The following is a 14,734-nucleotide window of genomic DNA, read 5'->3' as shown; positions in this document are numbered from 1 at the left end:
GATATTCTTAATAAATAAGTTACTTTATAGCTCTAGAGTCATTTGTGCTGTTAATTATTTATTTTTTGGCATTTTATGCCTTTATTAGATAGAGATTGTAGAATTATGATGGGAAATGAGGGAGAGGGAGGACACACATAACAAAGGTTACCAGCTGGACTTTAACAGAGGAAGTTGCTGTCAGAGATGCAAACTCCTCACCTTTTGGCAAAATTCGCTGTTTAGACCAGGTGGGTCACCTATGAGATTCGTGTACACCCAAAGAGAATTGTAGAGGGGGAGGGGGGTGTTATCGCATTGATTGTGTTAGATGCTGACTTGGTTAATTGGGGTGAAACAGACCGAGCACCAAGTTATTCTCTTCACCTCAGAGTTGGTTCAAATTGTTTGTGTGATGGTCAGCTGGTCTTGATTGTTACTGCCGTTTGCTGCTCTGCTCCGCTAACATCAGTCTCTGAGTGACGGTGTAGAAAGTTCACAATATACTTTTACGTTCGTCTCGCAAAGGTAATTATTTAGTCATTAAATCAAAAAATGCTTGCAACGCTCCACTGCCTTTTTTGAAGATGAACTCTAGTAGCGTGTGCACGCTGTAGACTGTCTGGGTGCTGCACTGCCCCCACAGTTGACTTCTGCCTTTTTCGTTCCGACAACATCACATTAAGTAACATTTAGGAAATCGTAGGATATATCAGTCAAGATTCTAATGTGAAACTTTAATGTGAATATTTTGGGGTTTTTGACAGTTGGTCAGACAAACGAAGACCTTTGAAGCTCTTTGACTGTGAGAAATTATAACAGGGTTTTTTTTTTCTTCAGTATTTACCAACATTTTATGTACAAATGATCGATTAATCATGGAAAAAAATGTAGATAAATCAGTAGTTGCAGCCCTAATGATAATATTAAGCAAATTTTTTAATTCATACTTTAAAATGAAGAAGACGAAAAACCATCAAAAAGAAGACTTTCTGGAGGGAAAAAAGCCACATCTGTGATTTCTAAAAAGGATAATGTTATTCATACAGTTCCTCCTTTCCATTAAGTTAGCAGATGCATTTACTGTATCCGGTGAAATAATGGTAATGACCTTTTTAGATTAGATGCATTTTATATTGTAAAAGCCAACACTAATTTATTGCCAATATTTTTCTTCATCCCGATATGTCTTGTTAGAGAGACGGATGGATGAACGGGTGGGGGGGGCAGCCATTTGAATTTTTGTGTTCTTACAGTTTAAATGCTTTTTTTTAACACAAACCAAAGTGGCTTGACGCTATGGGCTGGAAAAGCATTGAGCTTAAGATCAAAAGTAACTAAAAATTTGTTTGTAAAGCGAGTATCGCTCAAAATTTTCTCCGAGGGGAGTATGCCCCCCTACTTGTGGTAGGTTTTCTCTATCCACGCAATGTTCTTACCTTTTTTACCCCTTACCTGTTTGCATCTCTATGCTCTGTTTTAACCCCTTAGCCATGGGCTTCCCCTCGTCCTCCTCCTCATTCTCCTTCTTTGTGCTCTTAAAGTTGATATTTAAAAGTACGCCATACGCAAATTGACTCAAAATGATAAGATTGTCAGCTAGAGAGGGGTCAGTTATGTGGGTGGCAGTCGTCCACACACACACACACACACACACACACACACACGCAGCACTGCCCGATAAATCGCACTTGTTTGCCTTTACACCTGCTCCTGTCTGTCACTCACTTTACAACTGTTAAATGTGATGCACATGTGGTTTTCCAAACAACCACATGTGCTGCTTCTCTGACTGTGTCAGTTTGTTTGAATGGTAGCACGTGTAACAACTGAAGGCTTGACTTCTGTCAAAAGTTTACTGTATGTCAGCTCTGCATTTAGCTCATGTGACAGGCTCACCTTCTTTCCTTTATATTCAGCTGTGTTTTTGCATGTCTAACAACCCAGGGTGATGGAGTGAACTCGTACTATGACCAGAAGGAGTACATCAACCGCAGTGTTCACTACTGGAAAGTTGTCCTTCCACTGTTGGACAAAATAAAAAACAGACGCAGTATACCCGAACCCCTTGACCCACTCTTCTTACACTTTTCCTCCAAAGATATTCAGGTTAGTATTGTTGTCATGATTTCTTTTTCTTATATGAAATTCAGGATGTTAGCAGTCATTAATTAGGTTTATCCTTGTTTTTACAGTTATCACCCCTATCACTGTATCTTGTAGTGTATTGCTTTGATTAGGTTGTAAATGATTTTTGAGTATGATGTTTTTAAACCAGTAAGTAGTTCTGTAGGTGAGATGATAGTGCATTGTAGAGCTTAGGGTAAAGGGTTTGATTCCCACTGGAGCCACTACAGCAAATACATATTAACCTGTTGTAATATTTTGAGAGATCTAAGTTGTACCATCACTTACAAATTGTGTATTTCTGTGGGTACATGTCCGTGTCCTTTTTTAGATCTCATCTGTGAAGGGATATGAAGAGGAAGCCAAAATCACGTATGCAGTTTTCCTTGACATTGAAGGCAAGACGGAGGAGGCCATCGCCACCTTGGAAACTATCAATAACATGTCGTCCGTTTGGCATCTGGCTCAGGTAAGTAATTTCCTTCAATATAACTGACCATCTGACTTTAACAATGGCTGTCTATTTATAATATATATATATATATATATATATATATATATATATATATATATATATTTCAATTAGAGTAGATAACAAACATTTTAGAAGATTATGGCCAATAGACAAGCTTTTGTTATAGATCTTGAGAGCTCTATCAGCACCAATCCTGATACCACACATAGTTGATGCACCAAAGTATTTCTTGATTGTAGCTGAAGATTGTTTACATTTTGAATATTGTGACTCAGGTTTTGGTTTGGCATACCAATCCAGTTTAATAGATTGTGATTTGCCAATAGTTTAAAGGTATTTATTGGTGCAGACGTCCTCAGGGCTACTATCTGTATGAACTCCTTAAAGAAAAAGACATTATTGCTGAGGAGGATGCTAATCAAACAATGTCAAACTTACGCAGATACCTCAAAGTTCACCTGTATCATGCATCCCAAGGGTGGATGCTGATGTTAGTCTTTCTGAAGCCCGTGCTTGTCTTTGCATTTGTTTTCTATAATATGTTGTGTTTCCTTGGCAGATCTACCAGCGGCTGTCAGAGGAGGCCAGCAATGGGGTTGAGGAGACCCAAGACAGGTGCATCACTTTCCTGAGGAAGTTCAGGACCTACCTGTCCAAGATCTACAATGCCAATGCAGATGACATTGAGAAGGTAAGTCCAATATTTTGTAGCTCTGAGCAAGTTTAACTTTCAAAACAGAAGCATGTTTGATGAAATATCCTTTACATGGTTTATCCTGTTATCTTTATACTCCTACTATTAAATGTAACAACTCAGAAATAAATACTACAGAAATAAAACCATTGTCTACATTTTGTGTCCCAGTTGCCTGTGTCCATGGAGGAAGTTTTGGACCTCCTGAATGATGTGAACCAACAGCTGGGGGACGATGGGGAGGACATGGATGAAGAGGAAGAGAAAGAAGACATGGGTCGAAGAGGACCAGCCCACTCCAGCCCTGCTCATCCCACAGAAACCAGTGCCACCATATCCCACATCAAATTTTCCACTCTCTCCCCTAACAAAAGCATTGTCTCTCCTTCCAAAAGACACCTGGTAGGTTCAGGTTATTGGTTTTGAAAAATCATTTAGAAGACAATTTTAGATTTCTATATGGTTACTAAAAGTGATTGTATATATCTCAGACATCTTGATAAAAGTTGTACGTTACTGACATAATTTATTTTCCCTGTTGTATAGATTTCCCCGAAGACCCCACCTCATTGGGTGGAGGACCAGAAAAGTCTCCTCCAGATGCTGTGTCAGCAAGTTGAAGCTCTCAAGGTCAGAGTTAGGGACTAAGCACGTTTTATTTAATTTCACACAAATTCCACCCAGAAGGAATTATTTAAGGAATCCGGTGAAAATCTTTTTTATTGTTATTTACCGTCAGACAACCTCTCCGTTTCCCCCTTGCATGTGTCTTGACCATTTCTTCATTCAGTTTATTGTGTCCCTCTCTGATTGTCCTAAAGTTCATATGTCAGTGGTTTTCATTCGATACGATCTCCGCAGCCTTGTGCCCGCTCCCTTCTCAGTCACTTCCACACTACCACCTCTTAGCACATTCTCTTCACTAATGGTAAATGTGCACACACCCCCCCCACCTACCTGAACTCCCTCATTCAGCTTTATGCGCCTTCTTGTTCACTATGATCTGCAAGTAAACAATGACAAGTCCTGCCATCACTGTGAAACAGGAAATCTCAATCCAAACTCTTCTCCTATGTGGTCCCTTGGTGGTGGAATGAGTTACCAAACTCAACTGGATCAGCAGAATCCATATGTCTTCACAAATCGCTTAAAGACCTACCTCTTCCAAATTTACTATGCGCTAATGTGTTATTTCATGTATCTGCAACTTTGCCTCACTTAAGTCAGGTGGATATGTCTTATTCTCAAAGGCTTCTCCTTGACTGTGGCTTGGATTTTACCTGCCAAATGAAAAAATGTAAATGGAATGAGAACAATATTTATGTTTAGTTTTCAGCAACATGAAGTAAAACAGGAGCACAGCATTTAGAAATTTAGAAAAGGCCCATCTCTAATAATAGCCTGTTTCAAATAGAGGCCTCTGCTGTTAAAGCAAATAAAGGCCCTGGCCACTATTTGACATTTTTTTATGGTTTTGAACACGGCACAGTAAATAATGTTGATTTTCTACATGAAATGGCTTAATCACTCTTGTGTGTTACTTTTTCTGTGGGTTAAATGCTCTGTTCAATTCTCATTAAGCTCCTTGTTTTGCAGAATGAGGTTCATGATCTGAGACACAACTCTTCAGGGAATGCAGGCTCTCCTCATCACAAGATGTATGGGGAGAGTTACGGAGCTGAGGGCTTACAGGACACTTTCACGCCAGTCCAGTCCTACCATGGGGCCCCTCTAACAGGTCTGCATACTACATAGAACAAAAGCATGTCTTAATGTATAGTGCCATATTGTTTTTTATAAATGCTTTGATGAACAGAATAAATTGTTTTAATTAACAAAATCTTTGTCTGTATTTTTAAGTTGCCACCACAGGCCCCTCTGTGTACTACAATCAATCTCCAGCATATAACTCACAGTATCTCCTGCGCACAGCAGCAAATGTAACCCCCACCAAGGTAATTACATTACTGTTTAACTCTAATTTACAGTAATAAACTTTTTCAGAGTATGTTGAATGACATTTGATTTTGTTTTCTTATTTTGCTTTACACAGGGCCCAATGTATGGTATGAACCGTATGCCACCTCAGCAGCATATGTATGCCTACCAGCAGCCCACACATACACCTCCATTGCAGACAGCCCCGGCCTGCATTTACCCTCCTCAAGAACAGGTCTTTGGAGCCCCTCTTCGATTTGAATCACCAGCCACTAGCCTTCTTTCCCCATATAGTGAAGAATATTATGGCCAGAGTGTATCCCAACAAACCACCAACCCTCCCTTACCTGAACCTGGCTACTTCACCAAACCCTCTGTAGCCCCTGTTCAGCCACCAAAGAGCATCGCGGGGAAGCCTATGGAATTTGGGAAGCTCTCATTCAGCCAGCAGGCACCTGCTGAAGTTCCCAAAGTGCCTAGTTTTGGAGCAAGCACAGTTGCCCAGTCAACACCTTCAGCTGCATTTAAATTTAACTCCAACTTTAAATCCAATGATGGAGATTTCACTTTCTCGGCTTCTCAGGCCAAGCATAGTGAAAGTTTGCTTGGTCTTCTTACGTCAGACATTCCCACTAAAACAGATACTGTTCCAGAGAAGCCCATAGCTCAAGAGCAGCCCCCCAGCCAAACGGGCATCTTCACCTTTGGCAATAAAAATTCTAATGGGTTCTCCTTTGCTGATGCAGCACAGAGCACAAATACCGGAAGTCTGTTTGGAAATGTGGAGCAGCCATTTAAATTTGGGGATGTTACCAAGCCAGTGTTTGGGATAGCCAAGGCTACTGCAGAAGAGGAAAGGGCGGTAGATAGCGACAATGACAGCACGCATGTTGAGGAGGATGAAGATGGTCCTCACTTTGAACCCATTGTACCCCTTCCGGACAAAGTAGATGTGAAAACGGGTGAGGAAGAAGAGGAGGAGATGTTTTGCAATAGAGCAAAGCTTTATCGATTTGACACAGAGACAAAAGAATGGAAGGAGCGGGGCATTGGCAACGTTAAAATCCTAAAACACAGCACTAAAGGGAAGGTTCGCCTCTTGATGAGAAGAGAACAGGTCCTTAAGATCTGTGCCAATCATTACATCAATGCTGATATGCTACTGAAACCGAATGCTGGCTCTGACAAATCCTGGGTCTGGAATGCCATTGATTATGCAGACGAAGAGCCTAAGCCTGAGCAACTAGCCATCCGCTTCAAAACCGTAGATGAGGCATCACTTTTCAAAGCCAAGTTTGAGGAAGCTCAGAAAATTGTGTTGAGATCGTCAGAGAAGCATGATCAACAGGAGAAGAAAGAGGAAAGCTTAAAAACCTCTGATTCATTGGCCGCACAGTTTGCACTGAAAGAAGGGGAATGGGACTGTACTGTGTGCTGTGTAAGAAATAAATCCAAGGATATGCAGTGTGTTGCTTGTCAAAGTGCCAATCCTAATTCTTCATCAAAACCAGACATTCAGGCTGCAAGTGAAACCAAAGGCAGTCCCTTTACTTTCAAATTTGGGACTGATGCATCAAAACCTAGTAGTTCTGGCTCTCCATTTACTGGATTTGGTGCTTTTGGAGCTTCCATACCCCCTTCATTTACGTTTGGCACAAGCACCTCAAAACCTGCTGACACAGTAACCAGTGCCTTTAGTGCTGGCTTTGGGGCTCAGTTTGGCAAGAAGCCAGGGCAGTGGGACTGTGGCACATGCTCTGTAACAAATGAGGCCTCTGCAGACAGTTGTGTTTCTTGTAAAGCTCTGAAAGTTTCACCTAAAACAACTGCCACAGCACAAGTGGCACCAGCTGCAACTGCACCTGTAGTTAAGCCCTCAGATGTTGTTGACTCTGGGTTTGGTGCCCAGTTTAGCAAGAAGCCAGGGCAGTGGGACTGTGATGTATGTGAAGTAAGAAATGAAGCTTCATCTGGCAAATGTGTCGCCTGTGGCACTCCCAACCCTACTGCTAAATCAAAAGAGGGTGCTCCAGTTGTGTCCACTCTGTCAACAGTGTCAGTTTTGTCAGGAATTGTGCCTGATATTGCAAAGAAGGATGAAAAGTGGGACTGCAGTTCCTGCCTGGTCAGAAATGATGCATCAGCTGCTGAATGTTTTTCTTGCCACACCCCTCGTGAAACCCCCTCTTTAGAAGCCATGTTTGCCAAGAAGGATGGAGAATGGGACTGTGATATGTGTCTGGTGAGAAATGACGCTTCTGCCAATAAGTGTGTGGCCTGTCAGACGCCAAATCCCAATGCCAAAAGCATAACCAGCGCTGCTCCTTCAGCTTCCTCCTTTAGCTTTACCTTTGGAACGAAGAGTTCATCAAGCCAGCCTGCTGGAACTGGATTTACAATGCCTTTTGCGGCAGGCAGCACTTTCCAGTTTGGGCAAAACAAAGATAACAGTTCAGCTGCTTCTTTCAAGTTTGAGGCTCCTCAGTCTGGATCTAGTACCACAAGTTCTTCAGGCTTCTCTTTCTCAATGCCCATTCCATCTGATGGCTTCAAGTTTGGCATTCAGGACACTGCAAAAGAAACTCCCTCAACTGATAATGAGACAACCCCATCAGGGTCAGCTTCTAGTTTTCTTAAAAGCATAGCTGACAAACACAAGGAGAAAGTAGATGCATCCACACCTTTAGTAGGCCAAACAGAGCAAGATCAAAATCCATTAATTTCTGGGAAAACTGATTCATTCAGTTTTGCAGACCTGGCACAATCCTCTGGAGGAGACTTCCAGTTTGGCCAGACCGACCCCGAATTCAAAGGTTTCTCTGGGGCTGGTGAGCAGGTGTTCTCATCCTTCCAGGCAACGCCCACCAAGACAGATGCCCCAAATGAGGTGGAGGAAGACGGCATGTATAAAACCGAGGAAAATGATGATATCCAGTTTGAGCCAGTGGTCCAGATGCCTGACAAGGTGGACCTGGTGACAGGGGAGGAGGATGAGCAGGTTCTTTATTCTCAGCGTGTCAAACTGTTCAGATTTGATTCTAACACCAGTCAGTGGAAAGAGCGTGGTGTAGGAATCCTTAAATTCCTAAAAAACACCACTAATGGCAGGCTAAGGGTGCTGATGAGAAGAGAGCAAGTTCTGAAGGTTTGTGCCAACCACTGGATTACCACCACTATGAATCTTAAGCCGCTGGCGGGCTCAGACAAGGCATGGATTTGGATGGCCAATGATTTCTCTGATGGGGATGCTAAACCAGAGCAGTTGGCTGCCAAATTTAAAACCCCAGAGCTTGCTGAGGAATTTAAGGAAAAGTTTGAAGAGTGTCAAAGACTTCTCTTAGACATCCCCCTACAAACACCGCACAAGCTTGTTGACACAGGTAGAACAGCCCATCTCATTCAAAAAGCGGAGGAAATGAAGTCTGGTTTGAAAGACCTAAAATTCTTCCTGACAGATGAGAAAACAAAGATCAAAGATGATGACAGCCAGGGAGACATTACAACAACCAGCAATGTTTCAAGCCTTGTAATGAAGCCTCATGGTGAAACCACTGGCCCCACCCTAGAATGGGACCACTATGACCTTAGAGAAGGGGCTTTAGATGATACTGCTGACTCATCAGTCTATGCCTCTCCCCTCGCCAGCAGCCCCCTGAGAAAGAACCTTTTCCGCTTTGGGGAATCCACTGGTGGATTCAGTTTCAGCTTCCAGCCTGGCATTAGCCCCTCCAAATCTCCTGCTAAGCTCAACCAGAGCAGAGCCTCAGTGGGCACTGATGACGAGCAGGATGTAACCCAGGATGAGGAGAGAGATGGCCAGTACTTTGAACCTGTGGTCCCCTTGCCTGATCTGGTTGAAACTTCCACAGGGGAGGAAAATGAACAGATAGTCTTCAGTCACAGGGCCAAACTGTATCGCTACGACAAGGAGCAGAGTCAGTGGAAGGAGAGGGGTATTGGAGACCTCAAGATCTTGCAGAATTTCGACACCAAACGAGTGAGGTTGATAATGAGGAGAGATCAGGTACTCAAGATCTGTGCTAACCACTGGATCACAACGACCATGAAGCTTGAACCTATGAAGGGCGCTGAGAAGGCCTGGGTCTGGAGTGCCTTGGACTTTGCTGAAGCCGGCGAAGGTAATATTGAGCAGTTGGCTGTTAGATTCAAACTGCTGGACACTGCAAACACATTTAAACAGGTCTTTGAAGAAGCCAAGGGTGCACAAGAAAGAGGGGAACTTGTGACCCCAGTTACAACCGGGGTTGCCACACCTCAAGACAGTGGACCTGCACAATCAGGAAATAGTGCTACAGCAGTGTGTGGGAAGGCAGCCATTGCTGTTCTGGAAGAGACTACAAAGGAACGTACAGACCTTTCTCCCGACAGTAAGCCATGTGCAGCTGGGTCTCAGAGTCCAGGCAACACCTCCAAGTCAGTGGTGTCGCCCCCTAAATTTGTGTTTGGCTCTGATAGCCTTCAGAAGATTTTTGGCAGTCCAAAATCTCACTCTGACACTGATGACTGTGAATCCGGTTTGAAGGCCAAAGATTCTGGACGTCTTGCCAGGACTTCATCTGCAGCACCTGCATTCAAAATCCCAGAGAAAGGTAAAAAAAAAAAAAAATCTTACTATTTATGGAATATTTGTTTGATTTTCTGTTTTTGAATGGGTATTATGACTGTTTTTGTTCATTTGATTTTTACTCCATTGTCTTGTTCCATCTGCATCTCATTGCTCCATCATCTTCTTAGTTGACCCAACCAAGACCATTCTCAAGTTTTTCTAGGAAAGTTGTTGGACAGTAGTGTTTAAAATCACTTCCCATCTCCTCCCCATGCAGCCACCTCACATACATTATTTAAGTATACCTAAGATATTATGTACCTTTATTTACAGTTATACAATAACTTATCTACAGTAGGTTTTAGTGAACATGCTGCACATATGTTGCATACCCTCAGAGCTTGTCTGGTAACATTCATTGCAAAACATTTTCACATAATTGATTCATATTTTCATTTTAACAATTTTGGCCTTGTTTTCTGATTATGATACCAGCCTCACAATTAGTTTCTCTTCGCCCAACAACCCATCATCCTTTAGGGCTGGATTTTAGGCTTTTCAAAGATAACCCAATGGCCTTTTGGACCAGCACATCAACCACCCAATTTGAACCCCCAGGTACTCTAATCACTGCAGTGTGTGTTAACACTTCTCAGCTGTCACCTGGCTGGCCCGTACTATTAGAAAGAAATAACCTGGATGCACGGAGTGGAAAAAACAGTGAAGCTAATGTGTTGCATGTCCTGTGTGTGTGTGGAGGTGCAGTTTAACTGTACAAAAAATTTTAGTAATTGTAATCATACTTAAACGCACAATGTCATTTTCTGATGCTAGGGGTCTCTCAATCAAAACCATAACAAAAGATGGAGTTTGATGTTGTGAAGTAGTGTGGGATCATGGGAATTGTTGTCTTCTTTGTTAAACAACCACTACTGACATTATTGCAGTCAGTTTCTCCCAGTTAGGATTCCGTCAATGTTCATCTTTTAGGATGTTTTTACAAGGAGCTGAATTATCCACAGAGGTCTCTTCCTCTCTGAAACAAACAGACCTGGTGATTTAAACCAGAAAAAACACTGAATAAAACAGTTTCATGTTAAAAATCAGTGTTTCTAGTTGTTAGTTTCTAGTTGTTAGTTAATTTGGTAATAATGAATGGGCAGTTGAACGTGTACTAATCAATAGAGACAGATTGAAACTAGTTTTTCATAGCTACAGGGAGCAGGTTAGTGAAAGCAAAGGTTCTCCGTCTTATGAAAGGTGAGCTGAGAAGATTCCACAGAGAGCGTTCCCTCCGAGAGGAATGCACTATGCAAACGTCACACGTGCCATTTTTAGTGCAGGATGTGTAGCAACAGCATGAAACGCAATTCCCTCTCTAGTCTGGCTTCTGCCAGTGATGTGCACCTCAGCAAAGGCTAATTCGAGTTAAAGCTCAGGTATGTATGCTATTCAATGATACAGGGCCATGTTTCCTACAGTAAGTGGTGTAGTCTGTCAAATAAAAATAAAAACACCAAGACATGCATACATAAATGTCCTCTTAATACAACTTGTCTCACACATCGGTAAATCGAATGCATGCCATTCGTTTTTGCTGTGCATGTTTTTTTGTGTGTGTGGAACTAACACCTGTGGTTATAAAGGGAATAAAACAGCTTAATCTGTGCCTTTTCTAAAGTTTTTTTTTTGCTAGCCTGACTGTGTTGTTCTACTTTAATTTGTCTGTTGTAGGAGAAGACAGTGCAAGGTCGGATGATGACTCTGACGTGGAGATCGTCTATGTCAGGGAACCCACTGTCGAACAGGCTGCTTTAGCCAGGAAACTTCTGCTGCCTCTCACCTTCTTCTGCTACCAGAATGAACCAGGCTACACCAGCGATGATGAACCTGATGGTGAGACCAAAGTATAAGAAACAGTAATCTTTTTAATGGTGTACTTGTGAGTGAGAGTTCATTAAAAAAGGAAAATGACATTTCATTTGAAATAACATGGACACTGATAACAGACATCATGTAAATAAATGAATAAAACAATGTATTCAAATGCAGTCATAGAGGTAATCGGTGTTTAAAAAAAAATGTATGAACATTATCCAAAAAGCTAAGAAAAGGTCTCTAGTTCTATTTGGATATGGAGGTTGTAGCTGTCGTGTCTCACCTAAAATCGTCACGACACCAGAATTTTAAACTTCGATACAATTCTAGTATAAAAAATGATACTCGATATCTTTTGATACTGCGGCAAAAAGACAAAAAAATCCTTGGAACACAAAATAGGATTTTTTTTTTTCTTTTCTTTTTTTTTATTAAATTTGCCAGGTGACCCACTAGTCATGTGGTGGGTTTCTTGCTGGAGAGAATGCTGTAACAGCCACAGGTTGATGACCAGTTGATTTTATTCCCTGTTGTTTCATCTGTGCAGCCTTGGGTTGAAAATCTGATTGTATATCTGTTTTTGTTTTTTTGGTGTTGTTTTTCAATATCTTTGGTACTTTTGATACTGTCAAATTGATAATTAACAGAGATCGTATCGATACTTTCGACGACCTTAGTCTCACTGTGATGACAAAATGTGATGTCTGTAAGGCTGGCAGTCATTGAATTTGAATACGTCAATCAGAAGTGTAGACAAAACAAACACAAACACTGACTTACAGTCATGCTCACTGGTATTGTCTCACTGGAGATGTTGCACCAACACAGCTCAACTGTACAAGAAAGAAATATAAATTAAGTGACGTGTTGAATTTGTTTTGAATTTGAATCAGATGAGGACTTTGAGTCAGCAGTGAAAGCCTTAAATGGAAAGCTCTACCCTGATCCTCCGGAGAGAAAGGCAGCAGCATCTGGTGGTGGTGATGGTAAGTATGTCATGTCACACATAATGTTAAATACCTCAACCCAATTTTTTTTCATTTGTCAGTCACCATTCTGCTTAGATTAACTTCACTGACTGAGCTGTGATAGATGAAGAATTATCTCTACATTTACAGTATACACTACATGGCCTAAAGTATGTGGACTTTATCAAAAGTCACTCTCTAGTCTTAAACTTGTGTGTACTCCATTTAGAGTCAGACTGCCAGGTGGTCTGGGAGAAGAAGCCGACGCCAGAGGAGGAGGAGAAGGCCAAAAGCCTCCAGCTTCCACCCACCTTCTTCTGTGGCCTGAGCACCACAGATAGTGACCCAGATCACGACAAATCTGAAGACTTTGAGACAGAAGTCCGCAAGGCACAACAAGACCTGGTAAGCAGTTTTTTTTTTTTTTTTTTCAAGATTATTTTTGCCTTTTATTGGACAGTGGGCAGCAAGAAGGCAGACAGGAAACAAGGGGAGAGAGATGAGTGTGACATGCAACAAAGGTCCCTGGCTGGAATCGAACCAGGGACCTTGCAGTTATGTGGCAAGCGTGGTAAACATTCGGCTATGGGGGCACACCAGTAAGCAGCTTAGTAAAGAGACACATCAATGAGAAGTCACTCATGCAGGTTCCCATTAGGGTTTGAATTTGTATCTATAATAATTTAAATCTGTTATAATTAACGATCCTGCAATCCTAATAACATTTGTAACGTGCAAATCACTTATTTGCAACAGATATTATTTTTACACTGACCAGACAGTTATCTAGTTAGCAAGTTGACACTTTGTAAATATAATATATAAATGATATTTCAGCTGCCAAGTCTTGATTTAAAAAAAACCCACTTGTTTTTTAACAATGGTAATGCCATATATTCCCATAATAAGAATATAATGGACTTTGCTGAGGTGAAAACAAAACTGGGGAAAAAAACTTATTTTGGCTAATATGGTGAAATATTTGGTTTAACTTTAGGCAGTTTAACCATTTACAGGATTTGTTTAATGTAGCATCAAGCAAGCATCAGTATCACAGTCTTCTAACATCAAGCTCTGTACATAAATACATACATACATACACTGTACGTTCTGTACAGTGACGGTCCAACATCCAGCTGAAGTAACAATAACAAGAACACATTTATGAGTGTTTTTTGAGTGCGGATGAATCCCTCTTTACATGGATATAAGCAAGTCACTTAGAAAAAAAATATTCCTTGTTGTTAGAGCTGGAACTAAAGATTATAGATTATGATTTAATTCATGAATTGTTTCAGGATGCCCAGTTAAACGAAGCTCAAAAGGTCTCCAGCAGCCCGGCTGAAGAGACAACATCAGACCCATCACCTAGCAGCGCGGAGGCTGCAGGCGGCACGTCTACACCAGAGGAACAGACCTCAGACCAGACCCCAGACCAGACTTCAGACCAGACCTCAGACCAGACTTCAGACCAGCCAACAGACACTCAGAGTGAAGCTCCTAGCAGCGTCTCTCCCATTGACCTTTCGACTAAGAAGAGCCCAGAGCCAGAGTCAAGCGCTGGGACTGCCACAGCTACTACTGCTACGACAGCAAGTCAAGGTATAGACCACTTCCTGTTCTTTACCACCGAAGTACGACCACTGACAGTCTACTTGATATTTGTGGGTCAGTGCTGGTATATTAAAGCTGAGATGCAGTCCTTTTGGTCAAAAGCTCTTACCAGCTTTATGATCAAAAGTCTACCGCCATCTTCAGGAGAATACTTGCTTAGAAATGTACCTCTGTGGGTGACATAACAGTACAATCACTGATTTAACTTGTTGAGGTAAGAAAGTGGGGTTTTGATCTGTTCACCTGCTTATTATTAGAGTAGGTTTGTTTAAATGCTACACTGTGGCCAGGAAAGACATGGAAAATTAATATTATAATTTTCTAGCACAGATAAGTTTGATCATAATGTCAAAACTGCAAAGTGTATGCAGCTGAACCACATTGTCCATGCAACTAATTCAGCCTTTTCCTACAGTTGAATTCAGGGCAGGTGTCTTTTGGAAACTTACTTGGACTACTTTTAATAATCTATTTTAGATGAAATTCACTTTACC

General features: G+C 41.6%; 1 protein-coding gene across 2 annotated transcripts in view; it reads left to right on the top strand.

Annotated features, from left to right (window-relative positions):
- ranbp2 (RAN binding protein 2) overlaps positions 1-14,734 on the top strand; it is a 30,628-nt gene that overhangs the window by 9,287 nt on the left and 6,607 nt on the right. Inside the window, exons 13-25 of one of the 2 annotated variants that reach the window (XM_067603237.1) lie at positions 1,927-2,088; positions 2,438-2,575; positions 3,141-3,272; positions 3,447-3,677; positions 3,822-3,905; positions 4,872-5,013; positions 5,136-5,230; positions 5,329-9,823; positions 10,321-10,398; positions 11,515-11,676; positions 12,552-12,644; positions 12,856-13,031; positions 13,925-14,228. In XM_067603237.1, the coding sequence (XP_067459338.1) occupies positions 1,927-2,088; positions 2,438-2,575; positions 3,141-3,272; positions 3,447-3,677; positions 3,822-3,905; positions 4,872-5,013; positions 5,136-5,230; positions 5,329-9,823; positions 10,321-10,398; positions 11,515-11,676; positions 12,552-12,644; positions 12,856-13,031; positions 13,925-14,228 (6,292 nt within the window). The remainder of the gene's footprint in view (positions 1-1,926; positions 2,089-2,437; positions 2,576-3,140; positions 3,273-3,446; positions 3,678-3,821; positions 3,906-4,871; positions 5,014-5,135; positions 5,231-5,328; positions 9,824-10,320; positions 10,399-11,514; positions 11,677-12,551; positions 12,645-12,855; positions 13,032-13,924; positions 14,229-14,734) is intronic. The other variant, XM_067603238.1, reaches the window with a different exon arrangement.

The sequence above is a fragment of the Thunnus thynnus genome, chromosome 11 (genome assembly GCF_963924715.1).
Source record: "Thunnus thynnus chromosome 11, fThuThy2.1, whole genome shotgun sequence".
In the NCBI taxonomy this organism is placed as follows: Eukaryota; Metazoa; Chordata; class Actinopteri; order Scombriformes; family Scombridae; genus Thunnus; species Thunnus thynnus.
The sequence above is the reverse complement of the archived record's forward strand: the minus strand, read 5'-3'. Positions and strand labels throughout refer to the sequence as shown.